Consider the following 19,807-nt stretch of genomic DNA (forward strand, 5'->3'; position numbering starts at 1 on the left):
CGCCGTGTTTCAATATTGAGAGGGAAAAGTAGCTTTTGGACCAAATCAGCTAGCAGCATAAATAAAACAGATGACCCCCCCCTTTTTTTTAAAGATTTTATTTATTTATTTGACAGAGATAGAGACAGCCAGCGAAAGAGGGAACACAAGCAGGGGGAGTGGGAGAGGAAGAAACAGGCTCATAGCAGAGGAGCCTGACGTGGGGCTCGATCCCGGAACGGCGGGATCACACCCTGAGCCGAAGGCAGCCGCTTAACCGCTGTGCCACCCAGGCGCCCCCCCCCCTTTTTTTAAAGGCTGTCTCGAGGAATGTCAAAGAGGAGCTTTTAAAACGGAGGCTAGAGGGGCGCCTGGCTGGGTCAGTCAGTTAGGCAGCCAGCCCTTGGTTTTGGCTCAGATCATGATCTCAGGGTCGTGGGATCGAGCCCTGTGTCGGGCTCTGTGCTCAGCGAGGAGTCTGCTTGAGGATTCTTTCTCTTAAGTAAATAAATAAATCTTTAAAAAAATAAATAAAATGGAGGCTAGAGCCCCAAGTTGGCCAGGTGGATACGTTTGTCTGGCTTGTGAGGACGCCTGGTGCTCTCACTGGCCATTGACAGGCAGAACTAGATCACTGGAAAATTACCCGTGGCTGTCAGGAATTAGCTAATCATGTGTCATTAAAGAGGGCTCATTTGGACAGAAGACCTTGCACAAAAGAGGAGAGAAAATGCCCGAAACTCTGAAAAATGTTCAACCTCACCTGTAGCCAAAGAATTACAAACTAAGGGAAATGTCATTTCCTTCATAAAGGAGTACGTTTATTTTTAAATGCGAAATACCCATGCAGACCAAGAAATGCCAGGACGAGAACTTGCAAACCGCCTCACAGGAGTGTGAATGGCATGACCTTTCTGGAAATTAATTAGCCAAATGTATCACAGCCCTCTGATCAACCCTTCCCCTTCTGGGAATTTTGTTCAAATTTCTCATTGTTTATACAGGTGAAAGGTTTTGCAGTGATATTTATAGAAATAAAATTAGAAATAGCCTAAATGCCCAACAGTATGAAAATGTAAATAATAATTTGTATTGCTTGAAATGCCTGTAAGCGTTTTCAGTCATAGAGGGGAAATGCTTGTGTTTAGCAAGACCAAAAAGCAGTCTACAGTTGTATAATATGATATCTCCGTTATGTAAAAACCGTACAAAAAAGCATGGAAGGAAATACACCAAACTCCAAATATGTGTGTGTGTGTGTGTGTGTGTGTGTGTGTGTGTGTGTGTGTGTGTATGTATGTATATATATACACTATATATATATATATATATACACTATATATATATATATATATATACACACTATATATATATATATATAGTTAGGTGATATGGTTATGTGCAATTTAAGTTTTCTTCTGTATATTTATAGGGTTTCCAGGGTTGCTTTGATATGCACTTGTATCTTTATAGTCAGAATGAGGTTACTGGCAGGAATATCGTATTTCGGGCACCTGCCCAATGGTGAGGTGGGTCAAATGGCTGGCCAGCCCTGCCTTGACTACTGAAGCCCATCAAATGTATTAAATGGGCAACATTTAAATGAATGGCGTGCTGTTGGCTTTATGCCAGGACTTCACGTTTGCAGCACATTTCCAAGGGCTTCTGGGGGATCGAAGGACACTCATGGGTGAGTAGCCTCGTAGGGTTCTGGGAAGCTAAGGAACTTCTCCCCGGGGGAAGGCACCGTGAGCGTCATCTTGGCTGCACTGTTTGCGTGGAGAGAGAGACCGCTCCATCGCCACCCTCCAGCACTCAAACCTTCCCACTTCCTGACGGCTGAGTCACGTCTCAAGCGCCCAGTGGATTCTAAAGACAGCATTTGAGGCAAAAATGTCGCAGAGTCAAAATGACCCCCTTGAACATCCTTTTTCTCCCTTAAACCACCAAGACTTGCCCCTCCCCCAGAACTTCAAAAGCCAAGAATTAAATTTTCTTACCATTTTCAACAAACACCTCTCTCTTTCTGGGAGCTCGAAGCCTAAATCACTTTGAAAAGATAGTGGAGGGGAGAAAGGGAGTGACAGATACATGAAGGGAATTTTCATGTTTTATCTTCAAAGGCATGTACTGCATTTACATTTGTAAATGTGATACAGCTCCACTCTCGTTCAATTTTAGCAAAACCAGTTGTTGGCCAACAATGAGTTATAAGCAAGCACATGGAAGATTCAAGGATCATTGCACAAAGATTCCCTGTCTGCAACAGAAACTTCCTCACATGCTGGGATGCGTTTCCTAAGATAGGTCAGCCCTATGCTCCCATGGTCTATATGAATCATGAAGCCATAAAACAATTAGTGCCTGAGGTGAAGAAGGTACTTCCCCTGAGTGGGTGCCCATTCTGGGTAGGAGGGAGCAGAAAGAGTATGCCCCCATGTGGCAAGACAGGGCACTGCATCTTTTCATATCTGGGAAAGAGCGACCGTTCAAACTTGAATAGAGAGAAATAGTTTTGTAAATGATGGGCTCAGAACGAAGCAAAATTCCCTGAAGTCTTTAAAAACTAGAGTCACAGAGGCTGAGAAATGTAGGAAATATTTCTGTAGTTTAACGTGAAACAAGTGGAATATGAAACTGTATGTTAAGATGTATTATCAGGGGCTCCTGGGTGGCGCAGTTCTTAAGCGGCTGCCTTTGGCTCAGGGCGTGATGCCGGTGATCTGGGCTCGAGCCCCACGTCAGGCTCCTCTGTTAAGAGCCTGCTTCTCCCTCTCCCACTCCCCCTGCTTGTGTTCCCTCTCTCGCTGGCTGTCTCTATCTCTGTCAAATAAATAAATAAAATCTTTGAAAAAAAAAAAGATGTATAATCAATAGGGATTGCTAATATTCATTGTGCTTTTCATGTGCTAGGCACTGTGCCAAGCACTTTACCTATATTTTAGTTCTCGTAATAACCTTACTAAGAAGATGTGATTATTTTTTTAATTTATTTTTTTAAAGACTTTATTTATTTACTTGACAGAGAGAGAGACAGCCAGCAAGAGAGGGAACACAAGCTGGGGGAGTGGGAGAGGAAGAAGCAGGCTCCCAGCAGAAGAGCCTGATGCGGGGCTCGATCCCAGGACCCCAGGATTACACCCTGAGTCAAAGGCAGACGCTTAACGACTGAGCCACCCAGGTGCCCCAAAAAGATGTAATTATTAAACCCATTTTAGTACAAAGGCACTGAGGCATAGACACAGCATTTCCCTGAAGCCTTATGGCTAATGATTGACAGAGCCATGATCCCATGGTTGGCAGAGCCACGATCCCATGGTTGGGAGAACCACATCCTGTGGTTGACAGAGCCACAATCCTGTGGTTGACAGAGTCACACCTCATGGTTGGCAGAGCCACATCCCGTGGTTGACAGAGCCACATCCTGTGGTTGACAGAGCCGCAATCCCGTGGTTGACAGAGCCACATCTCATGGTTGGCAGAAACACATCCTGTGGTTGACAGAGCCGCATCTTGTGGATGACAGAGTTACATCCGGTGGCAGGCAGTGTGATGCTGCATCTGTTCTCCTCACCATTTGCACTGACTGCAAATATGCAACACATGAATATGCATGGACTGGACGAGGGGTAGGAACAAATGTCAGTCACTATGGTAGGGATATTAGGGGCTTTTTCTTTAATGGAGTTACGTTTGCAGCTTTATAAAAGGGAAGCAGGATGAGTGTGGATAGGTTTAGAGACAGTCATAGCCTTTAGTTTTGGATGTCTTTGAGCAGAAGGGTCATCTGCCAAGACTGGGAGAACCACCTGGCTCTTTCTTAAATTTCGTGGGGCTGTCAAGAAGGGCTGCCATGGGCCTTGATTGCTCTGCATGCCAAGGCTGATGCTACCCCATGTCGAGTCATTACTTCGTGTTCAAATTCGGCATTAATCATATAAAGGAAGTCATGCTAGTCGCATAAACGCGTAAAGAAACAGAACCGAATTCTTAGCAAGCTTTGTCACACTCACGATGATAATTGAATTTCTTTCCCCAAACATTCTGATTCTCTGGGAAACAAGAAGGAAGGCAAAATAGAAGTAAACAGATCCTCCTCTCTCCCCGCTTTGGATCGGTCTCTTGATCTTCCTTGTGCATGTGTAGTACACAGTGGACAGGTGTCACCGACTGCTCTTCATTGTATGTTTGGTAAACGGGGTTTAGAAAGAAGGTATTTCTCCAGAGGTTTGAAGTTTTCTGTGCTTAGCGGACGAGGATTTGCCTATTTGTGCTAATTCAACCAGATCATTTCCATTGATGTCTTGGGGATATTTTTTAAAGCTCTCGTGGCTGGTGATCTGTTAATTAGTGTTGCCGCATTCACTGGGGACTGAGGTTCCATCATGGGGCCCTGGTAGATTTGGCCAGTTACATCATCAGAGAGACGGAGGGACAACATCCTGTGTCCCTGGGGGCCTGGGCCCGTGGGTTATGAAAACAATGGTTAACATAGCATTCGTCTTGCATGATGTTCTCAGTCTGAGGTCCTTGAGTCCATAAGGATTCAAACATTTTTTTCAAAATTGTATTTTTTTTTTTTTTTTTTTTTGCTGGAGAGATCATCATAGCTTCCACAGTACTTTCAAAAGCAGTGCTGATGCACAATGGTTTAGAGTCACTGATCTGGAGACTTCAGCACCTTTCGCTTCACTGGGGAGGCAGTCAAACCCTGAGGGGCGAGGGATGGGGCTTCCCCAGGCAGCCGGGTTCGTGATGGCCCTCCAGCTTGTGCCCACCGGACCCGGGACGGCTTTGCTCTATGATACAATGTGCTGGGATGAAAATCACCTGCGTGATTGTGTGAATGTGTCACGTAAGTTCGCCCTGTGATTCAGCGGGAAGAATGAGCCTTGGACAGGTCTGTCTGTTCCTTTGCTGTCCTCAAAGAGCCACATCGTGCCTCCCCAGAAAGATGAAACTGGGTGACAACAGGCCAAGCCCTAGCAGTGGGTCCCTGCTTTATGTGGATTCTTAGATGCTGGAGCCTAAATTTAAAAAAAAAAAAAAAAAAAAAAAGCTCTTTTGATAATGGGCAGCTTTGAAGTCTTTCCTTCTACCTTCCTGAAAGAATTGTAACCCTGTGTTCCGTGCTTTGTGTTATTAACTATTTTCAACTTATAGCTGCTTTACACCTGGAAATTGTAGAGCTAAGGGGTTAAGAAGCAGTGTTTCTGTGGATCCTTTTCAGGTTTGTCTCTGAGTGGGAATGACTATAGACAGATTTCCACGGAGCCTTTCCCACCTTGGGGGTCACGGGACCCTCTCTGTACCCTGGACATTTCCAAGCTAAACATCTGGGACTTCAAGCCCCTAAATGTCGTGGCAGTGACTGCTCTCCCTGCCCTTCTTGGGGAGCAAAGGAGCAGATCAACACTCTATCCCCACCCCAAGTCAACAACAGGACCCTGGGTAAGAGGTCGCCCTCTGGAGGCAAAGACCTGGCTTGACTCCTGAACCCATCTGGGACTGGTTGTGTGACCTGGGACCAGTTAACTCCACCTCTCGGCTCTTCAGGTTCTTTATTTGTTAGAGGGAATGATCTCTGCTTCGTGGGGCCTTTGGAAGGATCAAGGAAAAGTTCTTAGAAGCACCAATTAGTTGATGTCACTGATGCCATTTTGCATTTCTGAACTGACATCGGCTGTTCCATCTCTAAATGTCCTTCCTCTTTGCCAGCTCCTACTTCAAAAGTGCCCGGACCTTTTCTCTCTCAGACAATCTCCCAGGGTCTTGTCACTGTGGCCACCCCGTCACCCCACCCCGGGGCTTGGCAGTTGCCTCCGTGAGGTGGTCAGCCTTTGCCCACGGCGCCGGTGTTCTGCTTCTCGGCATGCAGTGGTTGAACTCGTTTTGCCGGGAGAGGCAAGAAGATTCATTGCTCAGGAGGCAGCCATACTCTCTGTAGTGATTTATTTGGACTAATTTTCCTTGTTGCAGACTCATTAGAGGCTGTTACCAAATGGTGCTTATTTACCTTGGAGAAGCATGTCAGGTGTTCATACCCCCCCCCCCCCCACGTCCCACTAGGGAAGGCGCCGACAGCAGCTCTCACACGCTGGGACCCCAAGGCGGAGCATGCAGCTTTACCTCTATTAACAACTCTTTCTGCTTCTCGATCGTTCCTACTACATGCTAGTACGCCACTGGAATTCCCTAACGGTGCCCCCATCCCTGTTGCTCTCTGTGCATATTTTGCGGGAGAGTCTGAGTCCGATCGTGTTGTGGCCCTGACAAAACTAAGTGCTGGCTTCAGAGACTGCCAGAGAGTATACATTTCCGCCCGTGGATTTAAAGGAGTTATTCATGTCCTCCCCGTCTGTTCTCAAATTGTAAAACCCCAAAGGAAGAGTTGCCTCACCCCCACCCCACCCCCCCATCACCTCCCATTGGAGGGCTAGGTCAGGGGCGTGGACTCAAAGGAAGCCCAGTGAACTGGTGGTGTTTTTGGACTGGTCCGGGAGGAAGGCGAGTGCCGTCCGCCACCACATGGCTTAGTTGCTGGACAGCGCTCGGCCGTACTTTGCTTGCATCTTCAGCGTTCATGGACTTGAGGTCCCAAATGTGCGCTCGGTTTTCCACCCAGCCTCTGCAGTGCCTGAGCCGTCAAGTGTTGTCAACTCAGCATGTACAAAGACCTTCCCCCTCCGGGTGTCGGGAACACCTGTGCGTACGCTCACGAAGGCTGTGTGATATGTGAGGTACCTAATGACACTCCTATGCCTGTGTGTATGTGTACAGACACGCACACGCACACACATGAACACATGCACGGTGTGCAGACCGTGTGGTGAGTGTTTAGCTTCGCCCCGTGCAAAAGCGTCTGGGAGGAGGCGTTGCTTTCCCTCAGAGACAGCAGCGGCCCTAGAGACCAGTTATGTGAGCTGTGGCCGCCGACGCTTGGGGGGCTGGTATTGCTGCATTTTGGAGGATCCATTGAAGGCCGCTTCTCCCTCTGGGGACTGGATTCAGCTGTTGGGAGAGAGAACAGGCCGGGACCTGGGGAAGCCTGAGTCTGCCTGCCTGGGGCACTTGCTTCCTCCTCAAGCTGACCTGCTGGATTTGAGTGAACAAACACACAGTGATTGTCAAAAGAAGTGTTTTGGTTTTATTTTTACTTTTGGTTTTTTTTTCCTGTTTTGGAAATAGAAAGCAGTGTTCACTTAGGCGGGTTCTCCCGAAAAGGGCATCAAAGACCTGATCAAGGTTATGTAGCGAGATTCTCTGGCCTGTAAGTGAAGCTCCTGAGAGGGTAAGATAAACACCCCTACCTTGCTTTACACGAAAGAAGTAAGGAGAGGTGCTGCCAGAAACCCAGGGTCAAGGCCAAAGGAGTCCTTACAGCTGCCCGTGGTCTCTTAATTTGACTTTGGGAAACATTTTCTGCAACTTTCAGCTTAGAGATGAGAATTCTTTTGCTTGTGGAGAATTTATAGAGAAGGGAAGTAGAACCGCTGCCGAGAGTCCCTCCTACTCTTCAAGTCGATGACCATTGGCTTCTGCGAGCGAGCGATGGCCCCCGACACAGCCACGTATCCCTCAAGCTTTTGCTGTTTCCTGCAGCCCAAGGAGCCACACTGTTTGTTGTCCAAACCAGGACGCTTTGACCATGAAAGGGGACACTCCTAATCCCCCCGGGATGGTGAGCCCAAGCTGGGAGGTATGGTTGCCCGGCTCCTGATGGGGATCGTACAACATGTTCAAGGGTCCTGCTCGTGACCTCTGAGTTATGACTTGCGGGTTCTTGTGTTCACTCATGCTAGAGAGACTCTCCTTTCCATTCGTGCCACTAGGTGTCTGTGATTTGCTCAAGGCTCTGCTGCTCCGGGATGCCGCTCGCACAGACGCATCCCATGCCAGGCACCACCGCAGGCTGGGTGCTCCGCCTCAGACCTAGGAGACCACGGGTAGTTGGCATCACCTGGGTCTAGGAAACGACACCCTTCAGATATATCCCCCCAAGGAGAAGGTTTGGAAGGAGGGTTAGCTGGAAGTCCGGTGGCAGGGTACCATAGTCAGCCCGTGAGGGTCAAAATGTCCTGTGACACTCAGGCTGCTATTTGTCTGCCTGTCTGTCTTTGTGTCGGTCTGGCTGGCCGGCCGGCTGCATGACTTCCCATCTCTGCATGCCTCTCTGTATCTGCTTCCTTCTGTCATCTGTCAGGCTGCTTCCTTGTTCCCTTCGTGCGTGGAATGTCAGGCTGTACATGACCTTTTGGATAGAGAATCCGCACTTGAATCACTGGCCCCGTCCCCACTCCAGTCCCCCTGTCCCCGGGGAGGAAGTCTGATTGGCTGGGCCTGGCATGTGGATGGGTTCCCATGAGGCGGCGAGACCAGGAGAGCAGGGTCACCCACGGTGTCATGCTGTAGGGAGAGAGGGACCACGTGACAGCCACCACGGTCCACACCTGCACACCTAGTAGCAGCTAAGCAGTTGCCTGGAGCCTCTCATTTAATCCTGGCACACTCCTGTGGGACAGGTACCATTATTATCCCATTTTGTGACTTAGGAAACCAGGGCACAGAGAGGGTAAACGGCTTGTTTAGCGCCACACAGCTGATAAGTGGACGAGTCAGCAGTGAGCCCGGCAGCCTGACTTCAGAATCTGAGCTCCTAATCACCACTCACTGTTGTTTCTCCCTCATAAGCATTGCTAGGGCACCCCCAGTTTCATCTTTTTTATCCTTTCCGGTCCCTGTGCATTGGGCACTGAATGTCTATTCGATGAGTGTTTGCGGAATGAATGAGTGAGTAAGCAGAGGAAGGGAGAGGGGAGAAAAAGAAACAGAAGGACACACAGTCCATTAGGAAGTTAGGGAGCAGACCCTTTCCCAGGGTGGAAAGCTTCCTCCTGCTGCTGCTTGCCCAGGCACCCGTGTGCACATTTTCAAAGTGCTCTCTCTCCCTGTCCCTCTGTCTTTGCTCAGACAAGAGCGAGAACGGCGAGGCCTATCAGAGGAAGAAGGCGGTGGCCACTGGCCTTCCCGAGGGCCCCGTCGCTCCGGTGCCTCCTCGAGGGAACCCGGCACAGACCGGAAGCGGCAGCTGGAGGAGGATCGCACTGCTCATCTTGGCCATCACCATCCACAACATTCCAGGTGAGGTCCTGCCCCCGCGCGGTCCAGCCACTGGCTCGAAGGGAAAGTCACTGTCAGCTCAACTGCCTGGCAGGAAGAGGGGTGCAGACAATCTGTGATGTGGATTCTTTTTTTGAGGGGTGCAGGGACAGAATGCAAATCTTCCTTGACTTTGTATTTAACTTGCGTTATCCCTGTGGGGGGCAGCTTGTATAAGCGTGGGGTGTCTCTGGTTCTGCTAGTGCCCTTTCAAAGTATTGAGTTCCGTACAGTTCAGCACTAACGCTTACCTTACCTGCCTTCTCCCCGTGGGGATACCTGTCTGGAATGCCCTTGCCGGTCCTATCCTTTTTAGCATGCTGCAGTAATTTGCTTTGCGTCTCTGGGTTTATTTTAATTGAACAAAATGTGTTGACGCTCTATTTTAAAAGTAATATTATGTCTCATTTAGAGTAACGAGAAAACACAGATAAGCATAAAAAAGAATAAAGAGGTTCTTAAAAAAATAAATCAAGGGAACCTGAGGAGCTCCTTGGGTCACATCTTGGAATTCCAGCTCTGCCACTTACTCACTAGTGTATCTGGAGAAGTTACTCGAGCTTTCCGAGCCTTGGTTTTCTCATCTGTGAAATGGGCGTAAGGTTACTACTGAGAGAACCGGGATATCATTTGCAAAATGAATTACATTTATTTTGATATTTATTTTTCTTAAAGATTTTATTTATGTATTCGAGAGAGACAGAGTGAGAGAGAGATCACAAGTGGGGGTCGGGGGGAAGGGTAGCGGGAGAAGCAGACTCCCCGCTGAGCAGAGAGCCTGATGTGGGACTCGATCCCAGAACGCTGGGTTCATGACCTGAGCCGAAGGCAGACGCTTAACCGACTGAGCCACCCAGGCACCCCATTTATTTTGATACTTAAATGAGATGCAGTAGTGCGCACACACGCATTCACAGATCCTAGTGAGGTACTTGGGCCGCACGAGCATTTGGAAAATGGTACCGGTTATTAGCATTAATAATACTCCTGTCCTCCCTTCCAGCTGTGACTTCCTCAGGCTTGAGTTCTTCAACGTTCTGACCCATCATTGGTTGTGCCGGAACTCAAATTACAGGAACGACCTCAGTGAGGGAGTGCCCCTGGGTGATATATTACCTGAGCCCTTGCACAGTTCATAATGCCGACCTGTCACCCCTCCCCTCACGTTCTTCTCTTCGAGGCTCTTGTAGGTGTTGCTCCATGACCCTCTGGCTTCAATACTGGGGGAACAAACCGGCCAAACTGAAATTATTCCTCTTTGGGTAACTCTGTATTCTTCTGCTTACAAATGAGGACTTGTTTGTCTGGTTAGTTGGTTTTTTTGGTCATTTTTAAAAAATGAAAATTTTGATATGTTACGTATTCCAGTATATACTAAACCTGTCTAGAACACTATGCTTCCAATCACTTTTTAAAAAAGATTTTGCCCATTTAGTTATTTTAGAGAGAGTGTGTAAGCAGGGAGGAGGGGCAGAGGGAGAGGGACAAGCAGACTCTGCACTGAGTGCAGAGCCTGATATGGGGCTTGATCCCAGGACCCCAAGATCATGACCTAAGCCAGCCACCCAACCAACTGAGCCATCCAGGCCCTCCATTTCCAACCAGTAAAGTTCAGGTCATCCCCTAGATGAGAAGCACGGTCCTTATTGTCTGTATCCTGGTCTTAGGAATTTCTATCATGTGATTGTGTAGGCTGGTTTGCCCCCCAATTTATCTTTAGCATGTTTCTCTCATTTCCCTCTTGGCTCTCTCCCTTTGGGTCATGGGCAGACTCTCTGGTTTTTCTAGAGTTTGCTATGCAGTATTCCTTGAGACAAAGTCTTAGGGGGGACCCCAACACACAAAGCTGACCAAAGCAGATTTGTCCTGGTGGAAGGGTCTGGCCACATTCACCTCCAGAGTCTCAGCAAGCTCACTGAAAGACCTAGGGCTTATAACCTCCACAGTTGCTTCAACCTGTTAAATACTAATCAGTCGGCAAGAGAAGGTACTTGTCTTTTCAGTCATAATAGTTAGTAGCTATCTTTCTGCCATTCAAGGCTTCTCCTCTAACCATTTGGAAATGAATAAAGATCTGTCCATTGGGCTTACAGTCACATAAGATAACTATACTGGCTTGAGGTGTTCCATGGTGATTCTCGTCTCCCTGAAGAATACAAAAGTGTTCTAAAATCCAGATTTCACAGCACTGGGCTTTGAGAAGCCGGGAAAAAGCTTTCCTCTGATGGCACCCTTCCTGTTTCCCACCTGCCACGACCCTTCTGGGTTTCCATGTGCTCAATTGGGACTGTTTCCTGGTTCATGTTGACAGAAGGTTAGGAAGAGTCAAAGTTCGCATCTTTAATGTTTATTGACTTCAGTAAGAGCTTTGATTAAGGCCAGAAACAAAAGCGTGTTAGCAGGAAGGTGTATGGGATGACACCAGCGTTTGATGATCCGCTGTCAGCACAGATTCAAAGGTTACCTCTTCCCTGACAATAGACCTTCTTCTGGATCCTTGGCATTCCCGAGTTCATGTTCAACCTGTGTCCCTATTATGGTGAACGTAGAAGTGTGTTTTGAAATGAGGATTGAGTGGCTCGTAGGAACCTCAACTGAGTTGGCTTCATCAGAAGTCCAGTGTAAATGGTACGTGACCTGGGGACCTGGATTGAGAAGTTTGAGGGTGAATTTCTTCCCCAGTCTTGCCTTTTATTAATTGCATTTGAGTAATAAATTTTAGGTACTTGAGTTACATCAGTCATAAAACAGACCAAGATCCCTAGTCTCCTGTAACTAACATTATAGCAAGGAAATAGACAATGAACATAATGGTAATAAGTGGATTATATGTTATGTTTGAAGGTGGTTGGTGCTCTAAAGAATGGACAAGTCCAGCAGGGCTGATGAGATGCTAAGGTGTTACAGAAAGGAGTTGCAATTTTAAATAGAGTGGTCAGGGTCAGTCTCACTGAGACCTTGCATCTGAGTCAGACATGCAGCTGTCTGGGGCAGAGTGAATGTTCCAGGCAGAGAGCAGCCAGTGCAAGGGCCCTGAGGCATAAGCACGTCTGGACCTCCAAGGAGTCCAGCATGGCCAGAGCAAGGTGAGTGGGAGGGAAAGGCACAAAGTGAGGACAGAGAGGTCAGCCCTGCCCCAGGTGGAGCTCACAGGCATTGTTAGGATTTTCCTTTTTACTGTGGGAGATGGGCCACCCCAGGGTTTTGAACAGAGAGGCATATGACCTGAATTGTGCTTTCAAAGCTTCTCTGTAGGCACTGAATTCAATCTGGACCCAGGAGGGGCAAGAGTGGCCTCGGGGAGACTGGGCAGAGGTCACGGTAGGAATGTGAGTGGCAAACAGGTGTCTCAGACTGGGGCAGTTGTGCTGGAGGCACTGACAAGGCCCCCATCCCGGTGTCTGCTAAGGGTGGAGCCGTGGGGTTGCTGATGTAGTAGACGGGGGGTGTGGACAAAGACGGGAGCCAGGAAGGACCCCGACATTCCAGGACTGACCGGCTGCAAGCAAGGAGTCACCACCAACTGGGACGGGGAAGACCCCGTCGGGCAGGTTTTAGAAGCGCAAATCAAGCACTCGGCTTCGAACGGTGAGTTTTGGTTGTTGGCAGACATTCAAGGGGGGATGCGGATCAGGTAGTTGCATGGACAGATTGGGAGACAGGGGCAGAGTCTGGGCTGTAGAGAGAAGCCCGGACCGGATGCAAATCACTGGCACATAGGTGTCGTTGCAAGCCCTAGTGCCGATGACATCACCAGGGTCTAACTGCAAGTAGACGAGTCTCCGAGGCCCCCCTGGGGCCCATCCCCGGAGCCTCGGGCCACTAACTCCCGTCCAGAGCGGTTCACTCACCCGCAGTTACAGGCAGCGGCTTCCTGCCCTTTGATGGGAACCATATCGAGAGCTTGTCTGTCGCCAGCTTACTTTTGAAAAGGTCTCTTTTTTAACATTATCCTTTATAGTGTATTAAAAATTTAACTAGAGCTTTGACGTTCCCTGAGACTCTGGGTTTTAAGATAGACTTTTCACAATGTCTAAAAGGATCATTGATTTTTTTGAAGTTTTTTTGTCTTTGCTGATTCAGTTTCATGTGTCCTGGGGATGACATTTTCTTAATTTTCTTTTTTTTAATGTGGAAGTAAACAGCAGAGTTTGTTAGCAAGTGTCCTGTCTTCCTGAGGTTCCTGGCGTGCGAGGACACACACGTAGGCACACACAAACACAGACACACAAACACAGACACACACACACACACACCCGGGGCGATGGGTTAACATTTGGCGTGCGAGGACACACACGTAGGCACACACAAACACAGACACACACACACACAGACACACACACACACACACACACACACCCGGGGCGATGGGTTAACATTTAATACACGTGTGCAGGGATGGATGCGTTCTGAAACTTCTGTGGCTCATCGTCAACCTCAAGAACCTGGGAAGAGCTGGTGTCCCCCTCACACACAGCCCACAGAGAGATCTGGGTGTTTCATAGGCCTCCTGAAGACCGTCCATGGCCCCGAAGCAGGGAAGAATCCCCACTTTCGAGAAACAAAGGCACAGTCATGCGAGCAGTGTAAATGTTTTAGGAGGAAACCCTCATGACTGATGAGGACCATCAGACGTGAGCCCCTCCGGCTCGTGTAGCGGACGCAAACTCTCCGCACGTGGAGATGCTGCCCCTCACATTCCCCGTCCCTCCTCTGGCTTGGCCCGTGGGCATGGGCGGCGGGCTGGGGCGCCCGAGTCCTTTGGAAAATGCCCTGGGGAAAGGACATGTTTTCTGCAAAAACAACTCTGTAGCCTTTGGAGCATTGTCTCTTAAAGTGATTTTCATGCAGTATCATGCAGGCTCAAGGGCTCTGAGCCTCCAGAGGTTCCCGGGCCTTTGGAAAACAAGCTTCCTCTCTGCGTCGGAGTGGAATTAAAAATCAACTAGCAATCGAGTTCCTCCTAATCTCTTTTCATGAGTGGCTTATGGTCTCGCCAGTGCACTATAGCATTGCTTTGCATGCCAGAAAGTTAAATTTAGAGCTTAAAGGGATCTTCCAGAGGTTATCTCCTTCAAACACTACTCCATTTGGTGATTCAGGGCGTGTGTGTGTGTGTGTGTGTGTGTGCACGCACATGTGTTAAATTACCACTGTGATTCCTTTCAGCCCGGGCACTGGACGAGTCTGTGAAAAATAATACAGATAGTACAATATTCTTTTCATGTATTTTATAGTGTTAATCATCCCTTCCTTTGAGACACCCTGCTGTATCCTGCGTCTGCGTCTGTCGTGATCTTATCACTCTGAATGGCAATTATTTAAATGTGTCTCCCTTCCCCCGATTGGTGGAGTTTCTTGCAAGGAGCACCATGCTGTCTGCCTGTTAGGAGCTCACATGCTGCCTGTTGGAGCTCAGTATCTATTCGAGCATGTGGAACGACCGGCGCACTTGGTACCGAGCCTCATCCCAGGAGGAGGGCGTGTCATTCGAGAGCGTGGGGGGGGGGGTCCCAGTTCCCCTTCTCCCTTGGCCAACCAGGCGGGCTAAGGGATGGCCTGCAACTCCTTTGGGTCTCCGGGACACGGTGGGCTTTCCTTTGCATTTGAAATTATTTATTAATCCATAGAAGAGGCAAGCTGAGTCACATGCTTTTTATTTTCCTCTCATTAGAATCAAGAGTCAAGTTTACTTTGCTGGTTGCTGCCGTGACCTAGAGTGAGCTAGGGTCACTGCCTGTGTCCCCAGAACAGCACGACAGTTGATTTTAATTACTCGGCTTGTCTTCCTCGACAGTTCCTATTAGGCTACATTTCGTGGCTTTACATGAAATGCTTGACATTTTAATCAGAAGGGCTCCTTCCCCCCCAGGGAAAAACACCCCACCAGTTCACAGACTAAAATATTAACAGTGGCTCGTTATTCCTGAGACTGTGGCTGATTTTTATCTTCTTTATGTTCTTGTGAGATTTATCAACTTAATCTATAATGAACGACTCGTAGGATAAAAATGGTTTTGGGCACAAGACCCTCCATCCCCTAACCACCTCAACATCCCCAACCCCCAAAGCACACCCAAAAAAGGGTGTTACCAAAAAAGGAACAGTTATCCCTTCATGCCAGAGATCATCTTATAGGGGTTGTTTTCATGACAGGTTGGGAACACAACGAAGGATCGTATTAGCTTCCCGTGGCTGCCAGAACAAACGACCACAAACATAGTGGCTTAAAATGACCCAAACCCGTTCTTTTACTGATCTGGGCACCAGAAGTCCAACATCAGTTTTACTAGGGTAAAGTCACGGAGCTGGCAGGGCCATGATCCCTCGTGGGGAGAGTCTGCTCTTGCCTCTTCCAGCTTCTAGAGGCTGCTGGCCCACCTGGCCTTGCGGCCACACCTAACTCCAGTCTTTGCCTCCGTGGTCACATTGCTTTCTCTTTTGTGTCTGATCTCTTTTCCTGCTTTTTTTTTTTTTTTAAGATTTATTTACTAATTTATTTGAGAGAGAGGGAGAGAGTGAGTGCATGAGCAGGGATGGGAGGGGGGCAAAGGGAGAGGGAGAGAGAAGCAGGCTCCCCAGGACAGTCCTGTCAGCAAAGTCTCCTTTGTCACAAAGTCTCCTGTGTCACGAAAGGTGGCATTCACAAGTCCCAGGGCTTGTTGGCGCCACAAGCCTGGACATCCACTTTACCCTCGTGTAGTGTCCACGTGCTGCAAGGGCAGCTTGGATCTGGCAGGGAGAGGCCAGGAGCTTAGAAAGGACAGCTTTCTGACTCTTCATTTTCCTGGGACCAAGACTGGATAGAAAATTCTGTCATTAAACAGGGACTTGTCCAGTGAAATCACTGAAGCAACAGGCCCTTCTTCACATTGTTCTGCTTCCAGAACCTGGAGGAGTATTTCGCGCAGCCAGAGACCCAGGCTTGGGTAAGGAGTGCTCAGAGCACCCCTCAAGGCCACGATGCATTGGCAGTAACAAAAGCCACTGCTAATGCTGGAGGCAGTCGCTCCCGGGCCTTCTTAAGTGCCCTGCGCATATGAGCTAGCTATTTATACCCCTGCTTTACACTTTAGAAATCGAGACCCAGGGAGGCTGAAGAGGAGGCTGGAGGTTGCGTGAGCAGGCACGGACAGAGCTTGACTCATGCTCCGTCCTTCCGTTGCTGCCAGCCCACCTCCCGCTATGGTGAGCTCTGCTTCCTTCCTTCCGGACCACAGCATTTTCCAGAGCCACTTACAGAGACATTGAGGAAATGCTTCCCCTTTTTTTTGAAGCTTGCCACATTAAATGTTAACGTCTGCAGCACGTTGGTGCGATTATCACTCCAGATGCCACAGCTCAGTTCAGCAAAGAGGTTTCGGCGGGGCAACGTGAACCGCCTCTGTGGGCACCCTGCGGACAGGTGCGCCAAGCCCCCACGCGGCCCTCACGCTCCCGCTGTCACCACCGCGGCCTCCACACAGTGAGAACCGTCCAGGACCCGGGCAGATCGTCAGCCCTTTCACATGTCAAGGAGGGTGATGGGGGGAGAGGGGACAAGCCCAGGGTTTAGAATCAGAAAGGCCAAGGGCGTGGATCCTGGAGCCACCAAATGCTTTCCGAGCTGGGTGACCTTAGGTAGGACTCCGGGAGTTTCAGTGTTCCTGGCTGTAAGCTGGAGATAATATCCATCTTGCGGTTCAAGTGCCAGCCACCAGCGGGGCCACTCACCGTGTCACCTGCTATGACGTGTGATTCACGGGGACTAGAACACGGTGGGGCCTGAAAGATGTCAGCTCCCTCACACCTGGTCCTCTCCCCCTGCCCCTTCTCCCTCCTACTTCGCCTTCACTTTGCTCAGATCCTGAAAGATGGTTTGGTGCTGGCCTTGGTGGTCTCCCAAGGGAATGTCTCCAGCCACTTTAATTTCTATCTCCAGCAGGTTACATTTGAAGAGGCTTCTCATTTACCCCAGGAGTTGGGAAACACTGTAATATTCTCCTCTAATTATCTGTGTCTCAGTGGGAAGCCTGACATTATAATTAGCTCAGGCTCCTGTCTGGGATGACATTTTGCTCAGCATATTGTGTTCCTGGGTGTGCACTGTAGCAGAAGCTGGTAGCACGCTCCCCAATTACGCTGTTGGGTTTGAGCACGAAAACTGGTGTAAATGCCCCGAGGGTGAAGCTGTAACTCTGGGATTCCTGCAGAATCCACCGCACCCCACCCCCATCTCCATAAAGCAACAGGGCAACTTTCAGATTGGCTGCCAACTCCTGCCACCAGCTACAGACTCATGCCTGTGCCCTACTGACTGGCCTTCGGACCACGTGAGCTGTGCTCTCAAGCTGCATGAGGCCTAGGGTTAAAATTAAGACTCCTTTCCACATCTATTAGGTTATGTCATCCTCCTACCTATTATGTAAATTAAAGGGAAAAATTAAGGCAAGAGAATTTGAACATATTTTTGTATTAAGACTCTTCCAGTAAATTCCAGTTGTCTTTCTACTCTGGCCGGGCAGGTATCAGCTCGAATGTGGTGTTGCTAAGTCCTTTTGGACCCGCACTGTCTGATACAGCAGCTAGGTAGCCAGCGGGACAGATGAGCAGAGGCTCTGGAGTCAGAAAGGCTTAGATCCCAGAGCCACCAAATGCTCTACTGTTTTATTGACCAGATTTGAACAAAATGCAAAATTTAGATCCTCAGTCATACCCAGCCACATGTCAAGCGCTGAGTAGCCAGCCATGTGCAGCTAGTGGCCACCATGCTGGATAGCACAGATACGGAACAATTCCGTCACCACAGAGAAGGTCGACTGGACGGCACTGCTCTAGACCCTTGGCAAAAAAAAAAAAAAAAAAGCAACTCCACAAAATATTTAGAGCCTACCCAAGCTTGCCTTGGGCTGAGTTCTATTTAGGAGAGGCATTCTGTTTCCTGAGACAGCTGGTCTTAGCCATGGGGTGTGTCAAACATTGATTGCAAATAAAATGCCTTAAATTTCAAAATTAAGAGTAGTACAGTCGCCTCTGTGGTACCGTCGTCTTGTTCCCATCGGTTCTGACCTGGCTTCTTGTTCCAAATGTCGGACAGCACGGGGTGGAAGGGGGCGGCTCGTGCGGGGAAATCACAGCGGGCTCGTCACCGCATCTCGTGTCGGGAATGGAAAGAGCGGCTCCAAGGATGAGCTTGTCATCCTCTCCTCTGGGTGACACACACCCGTCCCCTGAGCAAGGCAGCATAGTGGTTCGTGCCAGCTTAGCCTTCTCACATAACACCTTCTCTTGCCTCCAGTTGGGCTTCAAAGGAAGGACATTAACTGTCATGTGAAAACCACCCCAGCATTTATTGTCACTTTTTTCTTTTTTCTTTTTTCTTTTCTTTTCTTTTCTTTTCTTTTCTTTTCTTTTCTTTTCTTTTCTTTCTTTCTTTCTTTTTCTTTTCTTTTCTTTTCTTTTCTTTTCTTTTCTTTTCTTTTCTTTTCTTTTTTCTTTTCTTTTCTTTTCTGTTTTTGCTGGGGACAATGCCCAGTTCATCCCGCAATGCTCTCAAGTAAGATATTTATTGTAGAATGCACTCCCTGAGAAAGCTTTGCCTCCCTCGTGGACACAGTATTCATAATTTATTGTGTATAACATTTCTTTTCTCCCTTGGCTGCTAAGAAGCTGCTGTGATGAGATGAAGTGCATTTTCGTGGTCTCACCCTTGGAGCCCTTCTCTCCTTTCACAACCTATTGTACTGCACTTTAATCCATTTCAAAAGAGGGGACGTGATTCATTAATTGGCACACACGATTTTATTCCTTTGTCCCCATTTTTCTTTGTGTCCTGAGCACAGATTTGATTTCTAATCCTGATACCTGGCCTGAAAAATGCTTTCCTCTGGTTATAACGGAGACTGGGGACCAGGCGAGGGTGATGGAGTCATCTGTCTATAATGTTCAACCAAACGATCGACCGATATGCTCCATGTGGGAAGCCGCTAGATCCCCCGCGTCCAGTAGAAATACAGCGCAAACCCCGGACCTATTGTCAGCTTTCCCGTAGCCAGGTTTAAAAAAAAAAAAGTAAAAAGCAAATGAAACTAATTTTTAAAATGTACCTTCTTTAAACCAAAAATAGTCCAAATAGTATTATTTCGACATAGAATCACTATAAAAAATTGAGACAATGTACATTCTTTTTTTTTCCCCCTCACACTAAGTCTTTGAAAGCCAATGTATATTTTACACTCTGGCACATCTCACTTTGGATGCTAAATTTTTAATGGTTCAAGCGAAACGTAGTCCTACTAAAACAAAGCTGTGTATAGTGGAGAAAAAAATATTTTCTACTTCTTCAGTTTTCAAATTCAAACTTAAATTAATTAAAACGAAATATAAGTCTTCATCTTCTCCGTTCCCGCTGGCCAAATTCCAGGTGCTTCATTGGCCACATGTAGCTAGTGGCTGCCACGTCCGATGACACAGATCTCGATGCTCCGAGAAATACAAAAAAAGGGCTTCCAGTCTGACCACCGAGGTCACGTTTATGCGTCCACATGTTATAATGCGGTGCAGAAGGAATCCATCGTCACGGGAAGTCAAAACAAGTGCCAGGCTCCGGAGCAAGGGCGTAATTTCTTTAGCTCTGGGTGGTTTAAACAATAATATTTACTGTCCTCTGACTTGGGATTGAACCCAGGCC

At 48.2% G+C, this 19,807-nt stretch overlaps 1 protein-coding gene across 4 annotated transcripts in view; it reads left to right on the forward strand.

Annotated features, from left to right (window-relative positions):
* Window positions 1-19,807, forward strand: part of SLC39A11 (solute carrier family 39 member 11) — a 401,963-nt gene that overhangs the window by 257,958 nt on the left and 124,198 nt on the right. For all 4 annotated transcript variants that reach the window (XM_087854168.1, XM_045814067.2, XM_045814066.2 and 1 more), the window contains one exon: window positions 8,950-9,120. In XM_087854168.1, coding sequence (XP_087710294.1) covers window positions 8,950-9,120 — 171 coding nt within the window. The remainder of the gene's footprint in view (window positions 1-8,949; window positions 9,121-19,807) is intronic.

This window comes from Ursus americanus, chromosome 23, assembly GCF_024610735.1.
Source record: "Ursus americanus isolate L20-20 chromosome 23, mUrsAme1.1.p, whole genome shotgun sequence".
Lineage (NCBI taxonomy): Eukaryota > Metazoa > Chordata > Mammalia > Carnivora > Ursidae > Ursus > Ursus americanus.